General features: G+C 37.8%; 2 protein-coding genes across 2 annotated transcripts in view; both read left to right on the top strand.

The window, feature by feature from the left end:
* The first annotated feature begins 77 nt into the window (after positions 1–77).
* Positions 78–16134, top strand: ATP6V0A2 (ATPase H+ transporting V0 subunit a2). The gene is made up of 20 exons (XM_084297570.1): positions 78–239; positions 1334–1412; positions 2652–2749; positions 3338–3475; positions 4003–4103; positions 4786–4912; positions 6011–6093; positions 6466–6559; positions 6891–7103; positions 7533–7683; positions 8456–8595; positions 9523–9680; positions 11175–11265; positions 11562–11680; positions 12157–12367; positions 12927–13046; positions 13305–13424; positions 13910–14027; positions 14616–14787; positions 15686–16134. Exons 1-20 carry the CDS (start codon positions 123–125, stop codon positions 15786–15788), a joined length of 2553 nt encoding a protein of 850 aa, XP_084153696.1. The 5' UTR covers positions 78–122; the 3' UTR covers positions 15789–16134.
* Positions 16135–17104: 970 nt separating this feature from the next.
* The window catches only part of DNAH10 (dynein axonemal heavy chain 10), a gene marked incomplete at both ends in the record, with an annotated part of 57710 nt that continues 55031 nt past the window's right edge, over positions 17105–19783 (top strand). The window contains 3 exons of the mRNA XM_084297451.1: positions 17105–17336; positions 18188–18333; positions 19152–19257. Coding sequence (XP_084153577.1) covers positions 17105–17336; positions 18188–18333; positions 19152–19257 — 484 coding nt within the window. The remainder of the gene's footprint in view (positions 17337–18187; positions 18334–19151; positions 19258–19783) is intronic.

Here is a 19783-nt window from a genome sequence, read left to right as displayed (position 1 = left end):
GGCCGGGCCGCGATGGCCGCGGCAGCGCGGGGCAGAGCCGGGCCCCGCTGAGCTCCCCCCCCCACCCCATTTTCCCCTCAGGTCCTTTCCCCCGGAGCCCGTTCTCGGTGCCGGGCCCCGCCATGGGCTCGCTGTTCCGCGGGGAGCCGCTGTGCCTGGCGCAGCTCTTCCTGCAGAGCGGCTCGGCCTACGAGTGCCTCAGCGAGGTGGGCGAGCGCGGCCTGGCCGAGTTCCGAGACGTGAGTAGCGGGCGCTGGAAACAGCCCCCGGGGACCCCCGGCTGGGCGCAGGGTCCGTGTGTGGGGGGAAAAAGAGGGCGATGGGAAGGCCGCGGCCTTCCTGAGGCAGCGGGGAGGGCCCGAGCCCACCCCTCACAGGGGTATTGTAAGCTCTGGGGGTGGTGGAGCATCCTGCCGACAGGCTGTTATGCACCTGAAGCCGCCCTGATTTCGGTCTGTAGGTGCTTAGCCAAGAGGTGCAGCCACCCCACTGACAGACCGATGGAAACATTGCAGTTCTGTCAGCTCATTCCTTCACCATCGCACGCTGCTGCTCTGTAAAATGCGTTTGCTCCCAAAGCAGCAGTTCACCTTGAAGGAAAGCAAGTGCCTTGCTAATAGAAGATGGGTTGGGCAATAATTAACTTTTGTTTCTGCATAGTCTCATTGTAATTATATGATCTTTGCTTGCTGACTGAGACTTTGGAATTTCTCTCAGGTATTCTTCATAAACGTAGGTTACAAAATCTTAGTAAGGAAAACTTACATAACAGCTAATTACCAAATAGAATGGGTAGAAGGATCCTGTAAGAATTATTACTTGAGTTTTGTGTTTAAACACCATTTCAGGTAGTCCTGATTTTAAAGCCGAACGTGTAGCAAAAGACAATGCACGCTCATGGGAAAGTGTGGAAAAAGATCTGGTCAAAGTTCAACATTTCAAATAGATTTTATGGAAACGCATAGCAAAAAATGTTTATCGATAGGTTCATGTTTATTAATTTGAAGTCTTTAAACAGTAATTTAAAATGGTAGGAATAATATGGGGGTGGTTTCTCCAATAGACTTGAGTTAGTTTGTTATCAGTGTTTTTCGTTCTTCTTACTCAAATCATTCTGTTTTACTAAAACCTTGCTGTTTGAAGATTTCTGCATTTTTTTAAAATAGCTTCTTAGCTGAAAAACAATTTGTAGAAAGAGAAGGCTTGTAGAAAGCATGAAGTTTTGCATATATGATACATGCAAAACCGGCTCCATGGAGTCAGAGAAACAGCTGTATTTTTTAGGGGTGTTTTTTTTGTTTCATCACCTAATAAGCGTTTTATCCTTCTTCAGCTCAACCCAAATGTAAGTGTATTTCAGAGAAAATTTGTGAATGAAGTAAAGAAATGTGAAGAAATGGAAAGAATACTTGGTGAGCTTTATTTTCATACCTATTTTCATCTCATCTGGGGCTTTATTAAAGTTCACTTTGCCAGAGGATCTATAGTGGAGGTTTCAGCTAGAGGTTTTCTTGTTTTTCCTAGTGTTGCACTATTCTAATGTTTTGGAATCTTTTATACATTTTTCCTATCTGTGAAGAAATAAAATGCATGCACTCAAGTATGTAGAGTGTCTGCAGCTCTTCACAGCTGGAGCTGGCTTGTTTGACTGCAATGCTGAATTGGGTCAGAACATACAAGTATGTTCCTTAATCTGCATTCATACGCTGTGTCAGCTTTGAGTGTATCACAGGTTTGTTTAGGTTGGAAGGGATCTCTTGAGATCACCTAGTCCCACCTTCTGCTCTAGCAGAGTAAGCTAGAGCCCATTTTCCAGGGCTGTGTTCAGTGAGGTTTCCAATACATGTACAGGTAGAGACTCTACAGCCTCAGGGCTGCTTGGAAAATGGAAATGTTACTCTAGATGTTCCCTTGACTTAATAGAAAAACCAAATTTCTCATGTAATGCAACTTAGTGCTGTTGAACTTTCAAGCACTCTCCAAAACATTTTAAGTTACTAATAATTGTTTTCACATGATAGTCAAGGAATAGAGAAAGAACATGAAGAGCATTACAGCCAGGATGCTGATTACTTCAACATACCCAGAGGAAAAGCTGCTGTTGAAAGATTCTTTTATTGGAATCTCTTATTAGAGCCACGTGCTGGTCATGCCAAATATCCCAGTAGCTATCGTGGCAATCTCACTGCCCAGCATGAGCTGCAGGCGTTGTCAGGGTTTCTTAAGCCTCCTTGTTTGAACACCTTTTATTCCAAACATGGGATGTTGAGCAGGACATCAGTTTTTGGCAGATGGCATTAGGAGCAGAAAGTAGCATATTATGAAGAGTCAAAAGCTTCTTAAAAGTGCTTGTGCTTGGAAAGTTTTGGTCTGTGGTCCCTGAAGATAGTTTACTTCTGCAAATGCCCAAGGGAGCAATGCTCTCTGTTCTATATTGCTAGCACTTCATAAGTCGCTCTTTTTCTCCATGGAGCACTAATCTTTATCCTTCCTTTGTGTTCTTCTTGAAGACTCTTTGTGTATTGTTGCCAAAATAAATTAATAAAATAAGTAGGGCCTGATGCTGCAGTGTGATCAGTGCCCTCAATAACAGCTGAAGATCAACTGTGCAGTTTTCAGTTTCATTTCCGATTTGTTTTTTTTTTCTCCAGGGTATTTAGTACAAGAAATTAAAAAGGCGGATATTCCTCTTCCTGAAGGAGATGTTGCTCCTCCTGCGCCCTTGCTGAAACACATTTTAGAAATCCAGGTAATTTTTTTTAGAAATCCAGGTAATTTTTTTTACACTCCAGATGCCCGAACTGTTCTCAGTTTAAAATATAAATTAAAATAAAATAAATAAACAAAAATAAATATATAAAAACACAGATAAACAAATTTTTAAAGTAATAAAAAAATAAATAAACATCCATGTTTTCCAGGGTGTGTGGGAATTTTATATGCCCAAGACTCTGTTTTCCCATGTTGGTTGTGTAATGAAACACGGTGCTCTTTCCTGTGAGTGCTTACAATTTTGAATAGCATTCTGTTCTGCTCTAATTCTATCGGTAGAATAGGTAGCTGACTCACTCCAAGTTCTAATTCCAAGTCTGCCTTACTTAGCTCAAACACAGATTAGAGTCGTAACAACAGACTTAATGGATGCTAGTGGAGGATCAAGTATACTTGATACAAAGCGATCTTTGGCAGGCTGAGGAAGAAAATCTATGGAGCTTAAGTTAACTAAGAAATTGAGAAGCTCCTATTTTTAAGCCAAATTAACTTGCTTAAAATTCATCCTCCCCTGGTTTCCGAAATGGTGTAACTGATTCTGTATCACTTTTATTTCATGTAACAGGAACAGCTGCAGAAACTGGAAACAGAATTGAGGGAAGTAAATAAAAACAAAGAAAAGTTGAGGAAAAATCTGCTTGAACTGACAGAATACACGTGCATGTTGGATGTCACACAAACGTTTGTCAGGAGAACAGCAGAGGTACTACTTGTGGTGTTTGACTGTAATTGTGTGTCATGTGATGGTTCTGTTGCGTGCTGTTAGTGCTTGTAGTTAAGTGCACGACTTCCTGTTGGGTTTTACACCACCGTACATTATTTGTTTGCTTGGTACCTAGAGAACCTGGCTCACAACTAATTGTGCTTGTATGTACAGGCATTAGGCATATCCACAGCAAAACGCAGCCCTGAAACTTGGAAGCTCTGTGATTTCTCTGATTCATCTGAACGTTACTGCTGATGCCAGCAGATGATGAAGTCATATTCGTGTTATTTTGATGTGTAAATTGTGCTGAGAAATTTATCACGTAACCTTTGCAACAGTGACTATAATCGCTGAGTGACTCACATGAGATCCCAAGATATCTTTGTTATCTGAATTGAATGCAGGAAATGCTTTTGTAGTTTTACTGAAAGAATTTACTTAATTAGCTTTTCTTCTATAGAATAATAAATGAACTAAAATATTTTTTTCTGAATGCTGTGAATTATCTTTCTTTTATTTCATAGTATGAATCCCATTTACACATGAATTATGAAGAATTTCCATCTGTGGAAAACGAGCCATTTGTGGATTACAACTGCATGCATAGACTGGGTGCCAAGCTTGGGTAGGTATGGTTCAGCTGAGGTATGCCAGCTTGTCGTGGTGTGCTGTTTCAAAACTGCTGGATGAGCTGCTGCAAATAACAGGCTGGTTTCTCAGGATGGGATGTTGTGTGACTCCAGTGATTTAAGATGAGCCAAACCATTTTAGACTGAGTATCCCAAATGCATTTCTGAAACAAAACTGGATACTTTAAAGGGATAAGTAGGTCTGCACCAAGAATACTGTCATAAAGCTTTTGTGTGTGTTTAAAGCATCTTCTACTGTACAAACTGTTTTTCCAGGATAAACACACAGTGTTTCAATGAGCTGTTTGAGTCAGTTGTAAATGTAACATTATTAATGGTATTGCCTACTTGCCTTTAAAATGATATATGGACACAGCTTCCTGCAATGTCATTATTAGAGTACCTTACTGAATAAAAAATTAAGAACCTTACTACTGCAGAAAGAAATTGCATTAAATATTCTAGTTGTTTGTTCAGACCTATAATCCATCTGTTTTCCAAATAGAAATTGTATCTTTATTTTATATATTGGTTAGTTCCTATATAAGGTAGTGCTTCCTTCTCTAGAGTTGACAGATATTAAATTCTTGTGACTGATCTGGAGTGATGATGTGCTCTGAGATTTTAACTCATGGATCTTGACTTATTTTTCAAATGTGTTTTTTTTTTTCCCCATAGATTTATATCTGGGTTAGTTCATCGAGCAAAAGTTGAAGCGTTTGAAAAAATGCTGTGGAGAGTCTGTAAAGGTTATACTATTCTTACGTATGCAGAGTTGGATGAATGTCTGGAAGATCCAGATACAGTGAGTAAACATTGTAACTATTGGTTTTTGTTTGTTCTCTTTGTATGATGTGAAAGAATTGCTGCTCAGGTCTGCAGTGAATATAAATGATGTCCTAGAGCCTTTAGAGAGAAAATCATTTTCAAGTATTATTACTTCCAAGACTTCAAAATTAGAGGTCTCGATTCCATCGTAATTCTAAGAATAGCAATTAATTTTTCATGGCTCAGCTTGATGAGTGCAGAATCACAGAATATCCCAAGTTAGAAAGGACCCACAAGGATGATGGAGTCCAACTCTGGGCTCCACACAACACTACCTAAAAATTAAAACACGTCTGAAAGTGTTGTCCAAACACTTCTCCAACTCCAGTAGGTTTGATGCTGTGACTGCATCAGGCTGTGAGTGGGAGCCTGTCCCAGTGCCTGACCACCCTCTGGGTTCAGAACCTTTCCCTAACACCCAGCCTGACCTTCCCCTGTCCCAGCTCCATGCCATTCCCTTGGGTCCTGTCGCTGTCCCCAGAGAGCAGAGCTCAGCGCCTTGAGGCCTCCTGTCAGCCTTCTGTCCTTCCAGCTGAACAAACCAAGTGACCTTGGCTGCTCGTCATATGTCTTGTCCTTTATTGCAGAACTTTATTGTGGAATAGTTGTGTCTTTGTTTGGCTACCTTGATCAAAATGCGTGGCATAGATGCCTGCTTGGATATTTATTAACCAGGTCTATATAGGCCATTACCTTTTAATAACCCTTTTATTTGTTCATTCATTCAGTAGTTAAGGAAAAAAGTCTGGAATATAGTCAGCCTTCTATGAAGATTTTTCTCTAAACTTACAAATTCACTTTGTAAATTAGCAGCTATGGCTGTCTAATATTTAAATTTTGCTTTGCATCTAATTTGTAACACTTAATTTTTTTCAAGGCTTATGTTACTAAAAAAAAAAACTTGAAATATTGGTACACTTGAATTTTTGTTTTTTGTTCTTACCTAAAATGGTGAAATGTTAATGCTACTAACACTTTTCTAATTATATAGTAAAGTAACAAATTTGAATAAGTACAGCACAGGAGAGTTGTCGGTTAAAAAAGAAACTTCGTCAACTTAACCTTTTTTTTTCAGGGTGAAACCACAAAATGGTTTGTGTTTTTAGTGTCCTATTGGGGTGAACAAATTGGCCAGAAAGTTAAGAAGATTTGTGACTGGTAAGAAGTAAATTTTATATATATATAAATAATATATATAATTTCTTTATGTCTGGATTGTTTTTTTCTTTGTTTCCCCCCCTCCTTCCCTTCCTTGGAAATGTTGATTTCATGCAAGGTTTTGAAGTTAAATCTGTTTTTTTCCTAGCCCCTCAGTTGCATCTAGCTTTATAATTATCTCATATACAAATAAATGTATGGGTCATTTTATCTGCAATCCTTATTAAGTATTGGCAAAACAGTGACTGTCAGTTGAATCTGGTCTGTGGTTATTAGGCAGCATGTATAACACGCAGATTTGACTAGGGCCTGGGGTTGGCTGTTATTTTGCTTTAGGTTGGTTATTTAGTACAGACTTCTGTGTTCCTGTAGCTATCACTGTCATGTGTATCCCTATCCAAATACCATGGATGAGCGCACAGCAGTTGTAGAAGGACTAAACGTTCGTATTCAGGATCTTCGTACTGTGAGTAAATTCTAATAGTATATTCCCTTTGCTGTAGTTAATGCACTATAGGAAATCACTTAATGTATCATAGTATTAAATACATTAATATGTTTCTAAAATGTTTGCAGCTATGGATCTGAACTTGACCCTATGTAGTGTCCATGGTCTTGTGTTGCAAGTATTTATTATACTTCAGGGTAATTCTACTGCCTAAAACAGAAGGCAGTGCTTATTGTGGCCTCCTACAAATATGGTTTATCACTGAACAAGTACTTGGTGCTTTACTGTGGTTAACATAAATGTTCCTACATTTTCAATGAAAGTTTTTTGTTTTTCTTCTTGGACAAAGGTGCTGCAAAAAACTGAGGATTACTTACGCCAAGTTTTGTGTAAAGCATCTGAATCCATCTATACGTGGGTTATCCAAGTAAAGAAGATGAAAGCCATTTATCATGTACTCAACTTGTGCAGTTTTGATGTCACAAATAAATGTTTAATTGCTGAGGTTTGGTGTCCAGTGGCTGATCTGCAAAACTTGCGCCATGCATTGGAGGAAGGTTCGGTAAGTCAGTTGAATGCTCACAGATATTAGAATTTCTGTCTTCCACTAACTATACACATAAGGAAAGAAAAAAATAATGTAAAATAGGGTGAAAAACAGTCACAGGCAGGTCTTGGTCTCTGTGTACTCATATTAAACAATTCCTTTAGGGACAGAGCCTTTTTTAGTGTTTTGTATAAGAAAATTATTAAAATTTGGCATTTCACATGAAGTAAGGATTAGAACACTGTATGTTAGTGTTTTTAGAGGAACAGATTAGTGTAATTTTTATTTTTTTAAAGGCACAAAGGAATAAATATTAAGTTCGAGGGTTACTTCAGGCATGTTTCAAGATCAGTGAAACTGTTGATAGAGAAAATATTTTCACTTTGACTAAATTGTCAACTGAGTTTTCATATAAATGTATCATCTCTTTCTGCTTGTAATTAGAGGAAGAGTGGAGCCACAATTTCTTCATTCATGAATACCATCCCAACAACACAACCCCCTCCAACTCTGATACGTACCAATAAATTCACCTCAGGGTTCCAAAATATTGTTGATGCTTATGGAGTTGGAAACTATGGAGAAGTTAATCCAGGTTGGTCCTCCAGAATCTGAACTGTGAGCTGTGCTGCCGTTATTGCTTGTTTTGTAAGGCTGTGTGTTTAAATACCTTGCTCAACTAGACACCAGTAGTGGCAAAACAGTGACAACCATACTGATTATTAGTAGCTGTTTTAAAACCTCAGTAGCTCATCAAAAGTACAAATGGGGTTCCAAGCAGTAAGATGGGATTTAATTTTAGTGCATTATTTCAGCATTAAAACAGCAGTAATGACTGTATATTGTTTATAAACCTTACCTTGGATAAGAAAAATATTTAGGGAAAAGAAGAAAACTTGGTAATGGCTACTGTTCTTGCTCAAGTGTGCAAGCTCATCACTTGAAAAAAAAATCCTGCTTGTTGTATGGCCCAGTTAGTTTAATATCCTTATGTATTTTTGTAGCTATCTTGAGTATGAGAGTATCATGTCACACTCTGCAGGAGAATGTAAGTTATACTACAGAGTCAAAGTAACTGTGGAAAATAACTATTTTCTCTTATATATTTTCTCATATATGATAGAATTGTGAGCTGAAGCTCATCTGTGGAGTTGTCACTACAAAGGGTATATTTAGATAAGCAAGCTTTAAACTGAGTTAAGTTTATAGTGTGGGTGAGATGTCTGTTAGCATGGGGTGAAATGTCTTTCAAACTTAAAGCTGAACAAATCGAGAGGTTAAAAATACTTCAGTTGCTTACACGTAATTCAGATACCACCATCATCTATTGTGCTACATGCCTGAAATCTGTTATGTTGCCATTTCAGCTCTTTACACCATCATCACTTTTCCCTTCTTGTTTGCCGTTATGTTTGGAGACTTTGGGCATGGTCTGCTGATGTTCATCTTTGCACTCCTGACAATACTGTATGAAAACCATCCTAGGTTACAAAGATCACAGGATGAGGTAAAGAAAATTATAAATAACTTAACCTCCACCAGCAAGATAGTTTCAATTGGATAGTTACTGTGTTTCTCGAAAGTAATATTTTTAGTGCATGTGTTTTTTCTTTGTTTTAGAATTTTACATGTTTAAAATTACCATATTTCTCAAGATTAATGCTTGTTAAGATTAATAATGGTTGTTAAGATTAATTTTAACAAACTTTTATTTGAGAGAGGGGGCTTAGCAATGCGTCAATTTTACGGAATGGGATTACAGTGACTAACCTGAGGAGAAAATGGCTTTTCAAATTCTACCTTCTTTTATTGTTTCTGAAAATGAGCTGTAGTTTGAAATTAATAACACTTAATTTTATCTCATCTTTTAATGACATAAACTTGGAAAGCAGGAACACTTGCATCTCTTGTTAGAATTATATTTAATTAAGATTAACTTCACTTCTTGAAAAACAGTCCAGGGGAAGAAACGTGGCTTACAAAGGCTATTCAGTTAGTATAAGGATACCAGTGGGAAAAGTCTCAGTTTGTGTCACGGGAGCTTGCATGGGGAATTCAAATCTCTGCATTCACCTTAAACCAAAGTTGTCTTTCTGAATGTACTTGCTGCTAGCTCGATGTCCTAATGCAGCCTTTGCATATAAATCGCTTGGCATAAAGTTGCAAATGTGGAGATCTGAACCTCAGTAATTTAGTGACTGGTATTTGCAAATTGCTTATTTGCATGCTTAAAGAAAAGGTGTTTGTTCCATTTTGATTGATCTTGGGTTTCTTCATACTACTTATAGATTATTTGCAAGAATTTTTAGTTTTTTAGAAGTTTTGTGAGGCGAAAAATGTTTCTTTTAGAAACGTGTAGATAGCAATTAATTCACATAGCAGATGATGAATAATGTTTTCTTTTTTTCTTTTTTTTTTTTTGAAATACTTACAGATAATGAAAATGTTATTTGAAGGCCGATACGTCATTTTATTGATGGGTTTGTTTTCTGTATACACTGGACTGATTTATAATGATTGTTTTTCAAAGTCGTTAAATATATTTGGTTCCGGATGGAATGTTTCAGCAATGTTTGAGCAGAAGGTTTGGCGGTGAGTAGCATACCTCCGTTTGCTATATCATTAAAGCAAATCTACTTCCTGTAACAGTTTAACCCTTTGGCCCTTTAGCTGTCCTTTTACTGAGAGTCGTAATGAAATCTAGGAAAATCTAGTTAAACTATCAAATGCTAGTGAGCTAAGCACTAAGTTTCTTCTAAAGTTTCGTCTACTCTTAAAATAAAAAAAAAAAGCAGTAGTAGTTATTTAGAAACAAAATAAAATTGCTTGCTTAAATTGGAAAATCCACAGAGAACACAATTTCTTCCAAAACTGCTGTTGGAATTGGAGTATGTATAATTCAGTCGGTCTGTCAGGTTAATCTCTTACCAATACTACTTTACAGGGTTATCTTGCTGTCATGTTCTCAGTCACCAAGATCATTTTCTAGACTTTTATAATTAGATGTAGATAAAAATCAGTCTCCTCCTGGACCAAATTTCATTGCAGTACCCTCACGCTATCTATGCTAGCTAGGAACTTGTATTAAAAACTGCAGCTAGCATAATTATCGGTGGTAAGAGCTCACATGCATTAATTTTAGAGGCAATATTTCTTGGGTTAATTCAGTGTCTAAAGCTCCTTAGGGGTGTTCAGCATCTCTTCTTGTGGTCTTCTTGAGATTAGTTCAGGATGTTTATTTACTGATAGCCAGCAGTTTTCTTTTAAAGTGTTAAAAGTGTACAACTGTTCTGTTGTAACTAATGAAAATAGAGCAAAGTTTTTGAGAGAAATAGAAAACAGGGCAAGTTTTGCAGAAACTTGTCCCAGAATACAGTTCTGGAATTAGCCAAGAAGCACGGGTATCTACTGTAAAGGTACAATGACGTTAATTATCTAGCAAATATAAGTCTATGCACAGCCTTTCTTGATAGCGCAAAAAAAATAAAGCAGGCTCTGAAAAAGTAGTTCTGATGAATCACATAAACTGGGATAAGCTTATTTTAGGGTGTTAAGGCATTTTGGTATTTAAATGTTCACAGCTTGCGTTTCAAAAACAGGATGTGGCTTAAAGTAGAGTCAAAACTACTGACTTTGGTTCAAATGTGACAAGGTTGTAAGTAATTTGTTAATTAAAGTAAGTAATTTGTTAATTAAAAACAGTTTGAACTTATAGTGGAAACCTTATTTTTCCCTTTTACATTTGAATATGCAGTCCTTTGAGTGGTTGTTAGTGAATTTTATGTAAAAGCAAACTGGGAGCCTTTACAACGAAGCTTTATTCTAGGGGAATGCAGAATTAAAAAAATCTAGAAACTTTCCTTTCAAAGACAGTGAAATAAGCACAGGTTCGGAGCCTTGATTTTGGTTGTTATTTTTACTAGCTGGATCCCTTGTACTTAGAAGTTGCTTTATCCTTTTACAGGCTGAATCTGGGTGAATGCTTTAGTTATGGAAAGCAGGAGTAGTGTCCTGCAGAATGCAAGGTACACAATGCCACAGTGTTTAAACCATGTTAGATCTGATTGTGATTTTCTTTCTCTGCAGTCTTGAGGATCTGAAGTCTAATCAATTTTTAACGCTGGATCCAAATGTTACTGGTGTATACAATGGAGCTTATCCCTTTGGAATCGATCCGGTTAGTTTTATTCTTTTAAATTCTCCTTTGTGATGATTGCTCATCTTTAAATTAGACTTTGGTATGCATATTAGGAAGATAAACAGTTTTTTTCCCATAGTATGTTTTTTCTCTCCATTCAAAATGTTTGTTCATTTATGAATCAAAGAAAGATTTAACTATTTTCACAGAACTCAGACTTCAGTTGTGATTTCATTTTGAGGTAGAATTCTGGTGTCCTAATAGAAGAAGAATACTGTTTTATTCCTGCTATTACATTGTTCTGAAATGTGTGTTTTGTCTTGTTTCTTCCTCAGATCTGGAATTTGGCAAGCAACCGTCTCAGTTTTTTAAATTCTTTCAAAATGAAAATGTCTGTGATTTTTGGAGTAGCTCACATGACGTTTGGAGTTGTATTGGGGGTATTTAACCACTTGTAAGTACAAGAAGTTGAGATAATATTATCATTACATGCTTTTTGTCAAGTCTTGAATTATAACAGTTAACCTGCCAAGAGAAGTGAAGATCTATTATCGTGTTTAAAAAAAATTTAAAAAAAAATTGTAGTAAGACAGTAACAGGGAGATTTCCTTTCACATAAATGAGGTAATGGGTCAGTATTATGCCAAAAAATCTGAAGCGACTGATAAATGTGATGTCTTATTTTACTTTTTGTTAAATGCAAGTACATGCTTCATATGGTCTTGATTTCCACTGAAATACCTGGTTAAATTTTACTGAATACGAAGAAATTCTTTTTTTTTTTTTTTTTTTTTTTTTTTTTAATTCTAATTTTAATCCTTCTCCATAAAAGTGCAACCACTGTTCTGTTTCATTGAAATCATGTTTGGGCCCCATACTTACCCTGACCTTTCTTGGTAAAACTTTTTTTTTCCTTTTTTTATCTTTCAGGCATTTCAAGAAGAAGTACAATATTTATTTGGTTTTTCTTCCTGAACTTTTATTCATGATGTGCATTTTTGGCTACCTTGTGTTTATGATCTTCTTTAAGTGGTTAGCATACTCTGCAGAGGACTCTACATCTGCTCCTAGCATTCTGATTGAGTTTATTAACATGTTCCTGTTTCCTGGTGGTGAAACAGATGTCTTTTATACTGGGCAGGTCAGTACTGTGCTTGCAAGCTTCTGATGATCCTGTGTTCCCTGTGCAGTTAACTGCTTTACAAGTCATGTTCCCCTGTGAAGGGGAATGTATCAGACTAAGGGGAAAATGAATAAATGGTACCATTTTTTCATTCTTTAGTTTTAAGATTTTATGTAGTGACTTGTAAAAATATGTTTCTAGAACAAAATCTCCCAGTTTATAGTTGAAGCTAGAGAACAGAGCAGTATTCTTGTGATTTTGATGCTTTCCTGTGTACTCTTAAAAAAAATAAAATAAAATTAAAAAAAAAAATATCTTAGTACACTGAGCATCAGTCATGCATTAACTTAGAACCAAGTCTTGAAGGTGCCAGGTGCCTGTATCCCCATTTAAGGGCCTGATTAAATAAATACTTGCACGTACATGCATTTTCAAATTGGAGCACATGCCCACTGAAATCAGTAGTATTTTTCTCATATTTTGCTCAAACAGTTTTTTAAAGGAAAATGGGAAGGCTTTTACTAATTTTGATTTTGGAACCTGATCTCATTTTTTTTTCTTTCCTACTTATGAACAGGTTGGTCTACAGAGGTTTTTACTGAGTATTGCTTTCCTTTCTGTTCCTGTAATGCTTTTTGGAAAACCACTTTATTTATATTGGTTGCACAGTGGAAGACGAGGCATTAGAACGTACAGGGTGAGTATTGAGATACATTTAGATATATCTTCAATATAGAAAAATTCAGCTAGTAATATGGCATACAGAATAATGTCCATAACTATGTGCTTCTACGCAACATAGCACATTTTCAACTGTAATGTATGATAATGCTTTGTTCCTCTACGCTCTTATCATTTTTGCCTTTGGGAATGTTACTTCTTGCAACTACTTCAAACAAACTTTGACACTGAGAGTCCACTTAGCAAACAGACATGATGCATTTCAATTTTGCAGAGTGGCTACAAGCTAATACGAAAAGAGAGTGAAGAAGAACTTTCTCTGCTGCGATCTCATGATGTGGAAGAAGGAAACAGTCATTCAGACAGTGGGCACAGAGAAGGGGATGAAGAGGAGGTAACTATCTTACTTAATTTCTAATTAGTGTGTCCTTGAAAGCAAATGAGAAGTTGAAAATCACGAAGATTGTTTGTGTACTGAGTCCATGGAAGTTTCTAAGAATATCAGCTGAGCCTTTTCAAATACCTTGATGCATGAATGCAATTAATGTATTTTTGTTTGTTGCTATTTTATCATTATTTGTTGATATGTTCGGATTGTGGTACAGCAAATCACATCTATCTGTAGTGGAGAACATGAAGAGGGCTTTATTTGAATCAGACTAGAGTTGTTTTTTTATTATAGCATCTGATTTTTTGTGGTGGTGGTTATTCTGTAATGAGGCTCTTAAACGTGCCAGGGACTTTTACATTTGATATGAAGTCAGTGTATTACCCCTTAACGGATTTTTCTGTATAATAAGATTTGCAGATGAATGTTTTTGTTTTTTTCATGCTGTACTATGTTGTTCAAATGAATACAAACGTATTTTCATATTTTAGTTTAATTTTGCAGATGTTTTTATGAATCAAGCAATTCATACCATTGAATACTGTCTCGGATGTATTTCTAATACAGCCTCGTATCTGAGACTCTGGGCATTAAGTCTTGCTCATGCACGTAAGTATTTTTGTTGGTTTTTGGTTGATTTTAAATCTGTTTTGATTTTTAATGCCAGGTAGAGGGGGGCTGGCCTGTTGAAGCGATACTACTATGAAATTATATTTTACTTTATAATAATAATAATAAAAACTATTTAAACTAATAACCATCTACGGAAAGCCCCAAAACTAAAATTGTAACTTACTGTTTGAAACCTAGTAACATTTTTCATTGATGGTTCTTGGCTGTGTGGAAGTTGATTTATCTGGGTACAATGTTACATAATAGTATATCAGTGTCCACAGTACCATTTTTTACCTTCCCTTAATTGACCAGTTTGAAAGGTATTTAAAACTTGCTGAAGTCTTAATATCATAGTGCAAAATGTTGCCTACAGTAGACCTTATTTTGAAACTGACATGTATCTTTAAGTATTTCTTGAAGGAAAAGGAAAAAAAAAAATGGAGTAGTGTAAAGAATTGGTTGTAGTTTCCATGCTCAGCAGATCCTGTAATCCTGGTTAAGATACAATACAGGTCAAGTAGAGTAGCTCACTTGGTGGATGTCTGCAGTATCAACATGAATTATGATTTTTTTTTTTTCCAGAACTATCAGAAGTTCTTTGGCAAATGGTGATGAGAGTGGGTCTTCGTGTGGATACAACATATGGTGTCTTACTGCTAGTCCCCGTTCTAGCCTTTTTTGCTGTGCTAACAGTTAGTATTCTTTTGGTAATGGAGGGGCTTTCTGCTTTTCTCCATGCTATACGACTTCACTGGTAAGTTTTAACTCGCCATTTTATACTTACCTCACTACAGTGTATACTGGCTTCTTTAGAGGAATTTTTGTTTCAAAATATTATGTGACTTTTTAATAAGTGTAAAGTTAAATAGTCTAATGTTATTAGTAGATCTTACCTAATTGCATCAAATAAATGGCTTGTTAGTTGAATGTGAATATTCCTCAGGAATACTTTCAGTACATTCAAATATTATATTTGATTATGGTGTATATTGACCTCTACCACATTGAGTTTATTATGTGAAATATGAATGAGGACATTTGATTTATAGTATTTTAGCTTTTCATACCATAGAATGTTAGTCACTTTGATAAACATTTTAAGTTTCCATCTGGCTATATCACCGAATGGCTCCGGTCTGTTTTATTTATTTGGCTCAGAACATTATATCTGAGTAAAACTTGCTAAAGTGGGACTGCCAACCCTTAAATATTTTCATCCTTTTTAGTCTCAATATCACGAGTTCCACATTTTAGAGTGGATTCAGGGACTTAGTTTGAAACTTGATAAAATTTACAATGTAAGAAAAAGCAGACATTTAGAATATAAACACACGATACAGAGCTATTTGCATTGCTAAGAATTGTCATCATGATACTGTAGACTGGCAAAACAATTAACAGCAACTCAAAAACTAATTAATAAGACAGAAGTGAGATATGAGCCATAACAGCAGAATGTCTGTATGTTTGAGTCTCTTGAGAAACATCAAATTTGCCTGTGACTGTGATAGGAAAGTTAAGTAGCTGTACAGAAAGTGTAAGTGATGGGATTAGGATTGGTTTCATTTGGTTTCTCGTGTTGTACAGTTCTGTTGTTTGACAATCAGTCATTTTGGATTAATATCCAGATTCTGTTTTTTATCTTGTTTCAGGGTGGAATTTCAGCACAAATTCTACACTGGTGGAGGATACAAGTTTACGCCCTTCTCTTTTAAGCACATTTCTTTACATTTTAATAAAGATGATATGGCATAGTTTGGTTGCTGTCAGCAGAAGTGTTTGGGATTGTTCTAGTAGGACAGTGTTTTTCACTGATTGCCTTATAATGCAGCCAAATAATTTTGTAATATATACTTCCCATAGAACTACATAACAACTTGGAGCATCTTGTATAGATATAAACTGTACATTTTTCTTGATAAACTAATGTTGTAAATTAATTTTATTCTTAAAAAAAAAAAAAAGTGTTACTGCTTGTCCTAAAACCAGTGTAGGCATTTTTTTGTTTAAGCTGTTTATTTTATTGACCAATTATTTCTAAGTTATCTGAAAGATTTTAATCTTATTCAACATTATTACTACTCATATAATCATATACTTAAGCAAGCTCATGTACTTTGGGAACAATTTAGCAATGCAACGGAAGCAACATCTATTTTCAGTATTTATTCCAGAAGGATAACATAATTTAAACATGTACATAGCAACATGACATGCTCTTCTTTGGCCGTATTTAAAATTGCACTAAAAATGTTAACTTTATGGTCAGAGTTCTGCCCTGAATTACTACTTTAATGTTTCAGAAGCCACAGTCATATTTAATGGTACAGGAGGCAGGATTAGGTGTGGGAACTTGAACTTTCACTCCTTTTACTTCTCAGTAATGAAGAATTTTGTGATACCTGCTGGTCTGTAAAGCACCTGCAGTGATTGTTATGGGTAAGAGCCTCAGAAAAAACTTGCACTGTCTAAAACATTTTTGTGCAATGTGGTATCATCATGTGGAAAGTTTCTACTCCTATGAATAAGGTTATCATCAAGAATGAAGAATGGGTCTTAAAATCAGGTGTGCTTGTTTGGCTACCCCATGACACAAGCCTGGTTTGTCTAACGCTGAATCAAAGTTGTTTTTACCCAGCAGGATGGGGGGAGGCTGCAGGGAGACTGCAAAGGGGTCATTTTTTCCATGTGTAATAATGGGGATATTGCCATAATGCTTAACAGCTGTGGAAAGGGAAATATTGCCATATTGTTTAATAACCGTGCCAGTTAAAATTTGCACTTATTTCATCCTAATTCCGAATAAAAACCACTCTTTACGCTGTTCGGAGCCGGCCCTTACATCCCTACGTAGCCACTTAGGGCCCTGGCCGTGCCTCACGCAGAGCCTGCCGGGCGGCAGGGGCTGAGGTAAACGCGATCGGGCGGGAAGGGGGCCGGGCGCGTGAGGCGGCCGTTGGGCGGGAAGGGCGCGTGAGGCGGCCGCTGGGCGGGCCGCGGCCGTCGCTCCTCCCCGGGCCGTTACCGCGGCTACCGCTCGGCGTCGGGCGGCCGCCCGGGGCCTCGCCGCTATGAGCCTGAACGACGTGCGGGTGCGGTGGCTGCGGGACCAAGCGCTCGCGTCGCTGGGGCTGAGCGATCCGGCGCCTTTCGAGGACCTGCTGAACCGCCACGGCGGTGAGGGGGCACGGACCGTGCTGCGCTTCTTCAGCCGCGGTGCTGAGGATGATGAAGAGAAGAAAGCCGCGGGGGTGTTGCTGCTGCGGGTCGAGCGGCGCCCCCAGGAGACCGAGGAAGCAGCGGGTGAGGCTGCCCTGCTTGCCCGGCCTGCGGGACCCTCCCCTGGGTACTGCCTAGTCCCCAAACCCTTCCTGCTGCCCTCTCTCCAGCTGTTTCTCCCTCCTTCAGGCCCCTACATGTCTGACGCATGTATAAGTAGACTAAAGGAGTGATGTGACGCAACTTTCCACTCTGTACCTCTCAGTGGATGCACCTACAAGTTGGTGCTTAAAGGCATCAAGACAGGGAGAATTAATATTGCTTCATAATAATTATAGCACATATGTATAGTGCGATCTTTCCAGTTGGGGATGCAACTATGCTTCTTCCACCTTTTAACTGTCTAGAAGCCTGTGCTGAAAGGGGAAGGAGACATGGCGCAACATCTGAAAGACAGGAAAAATAACATTTGAAATTCTTGAATGGCCCTGGAATTCATGTAGTTGTTTCTGTGTTACAATGTCTTCACCTTTGCTTCTTGGGCGTGGCATTGCCACAGACATTTTCCTCATCATAGATCAGTCACACACACACACAAGATTTTTTTTGAAGGTTCATTTTGCAAAATGCTTTCGTCTTGAAATTTGTTAACCTATTTATTTTATACTAAGAAGTCAATTGTGTTGGAAAATGCTGATGAAGATATTGTAGATAAAGCCCTGTAGAATGTAGCATGGTCACTTCCATGTTTGGATTCAGTCCTTCAGCAAGAGTGTTCTCCTTTGGGAAAATGTATGGATGTCTGATTGTTGAAAGGCAGTACTGTAGGGAGAAGAAAAAGTTCAGTTACTTAATTTTAGAAGAAAATTGGAAGGATCCATCTTATGTGCATGGAATACCTGTTCTTTAAGTGAGTTCTCTTGTGTTGTTCTTAGACACGACTCAGAAAAGTAAGACATCTGATCCGGAACCCTCAGACAATAAAAGTGTGTCAGGTCATGTATCAGCTCTCTCTAGTGTGTCTGAATTGAGTGAAGTAGAGCAAAGACTTGCAGCTGACAGTGTGGAACACACACCCCATGTAAGTCTGTTGTATTCACTCTGTTCTTTTGGGGTATGAAGATGCTGGCTTTCTGATGCAAATATTTCAGTAAAACTGATGGGCTAATTAAGGAGGTACAATGCAGACCAAGGACTCAGAGCAGAACAGAACATTTTACAAGAACAACAATTTTCATTGAAACTGTTGGCCTGTGGTGTGTCTACCACAGCCTCTGAAATTGACTGACATTACAAAGGTAATTTACTTAGCAAAACTCTATGTTTTTAGTGAGGAAATGTGGTAGTGAGTTACTCAGCTACCACATTAGCTATTCCCAGGTTTGTTTGTAACAGAAAAGTTGTAGTTAGAATGATTGCTAGATAAAGACACCATGGGAGGATCCTGTAAGGGACAGTGAAAAAAAGGCTTTTGTACCTCAAGGCTTTTGCCTAATTAGACACTTGGGATGGAGTCTGGTGTTTATAACTAAATTTAGTTTATGACTGAGATGCAGTGGGAGGGGAGTAGGTGCTTGCACTTTCTCAGAAAGGCTCTATGGGGGGCATTTACCTGTGGCCCATTTTTTTATGTTTCAAGCACTGTTGCTCTTAGTCCTGTTGGTCTGGAAATTAACGTTGTTTACAAAGCTGATATTTTTTACTGTTAGCTGAGTGATTTTTTAATTTTTTTTTTTTTTTTTTTTTATGTCACCTGTTTACTTGGACAGCAACGTGAAGATAACGTAGTTAAAATAATGATTCTGTTCCATTGCTCATAGAAGGCAAACATTGTCTTGCTGTTAGGAAACTTGGCAGCAAATAGTAACAGTCATTCTTCCTTCATGTTTCCTGCTTCAGTTAACAGAACAGAAAGCTGACAAAGTGTATTTGTATGCGGCTCTTGATGAAATTCCTGAAGAATTTGTGTCAGATGTTAGCGTCTATTTTTTGAGAGACACCAAAGGTATTTGTCCTGAATAACTGCTGGCTCTATGTTTCCAGACTTTATATCAATTATAGAATCATTTAGGTAGGAAAAGACCGTTGAGATCATCAAGTCCCACTGACAACCTGACCTGCTGTGTCCCATCACTGTCCCTTAGCAACACATACACACATTTCTTAAATATTTCCAGGGATGGGGACTCCACCACTTCCCTGGGCAGCCTATTCCAATCCTTGACCTCTCCCTCTGTGAAGGAATTCTTCCTAATGTTAAATCTAGCCTTCCCCTGGAGCAAGTTGAGATCATTTCCTCATGTTCTATAACTTTTGATCTGAGAAAAAGGGGCTGACAACCTCCTTGCTGCGACTTCTTTTCCAGGAATTGTAGAAAGCGGTGAGGTCTCCCCTCAGCCTCCTTTTCTTCAGACTAAAGAACCCCTTTTCCCTCAACTCCTCCTCATAAACCTTGTTCTCCAGTCCCTTAAGAGGGACATACTGAGGAAAAGTGATAACAAATGGGACTTAGGCTAGTGCCTATCCATTCC

The sequence above is a fragment of the Netta rufina genome (genome assembly GCF_964035555.1).
Source record: "Netta rufina genome assembly, chromosome: 17".
NCBI classification, from domain to species: domain Eukaryota; kingdom Metazoa; phylum Chordata; class Aves; order Anseriformes; family Anatidae; genus Netta; species Netta rufina.
This window is presented reverse-complemented; position numbering and strand designations above follow the sequence as displayed.

Excerpts from the sequence above, each read along its gene's own strand:
- ATP6V0A2 (XM_084297570.1), top strand. The coding sequence starts at position 123 with ATGGGCTCGCTGTTCCGCGGGGAGCCGCTGTGCCTGGCGCAGCTCTTC. Across the intron at positions 9,681-11,174 it reads TTTGAGCAGAAGGTTTGGCG|TCTTGAGGATCTGAAGTCTA; the intron begins GTGAGTAGCATA and ends CTTTCTCTGCAG. Across the intron at positions 11,266-11,561 it reads ATCCCTTTGGAATCGATCCG|ATCTGGAATTTGGCAAGCAA; the intron begins GTTAGTTTTATT and ends TTTCTTCCTCAG.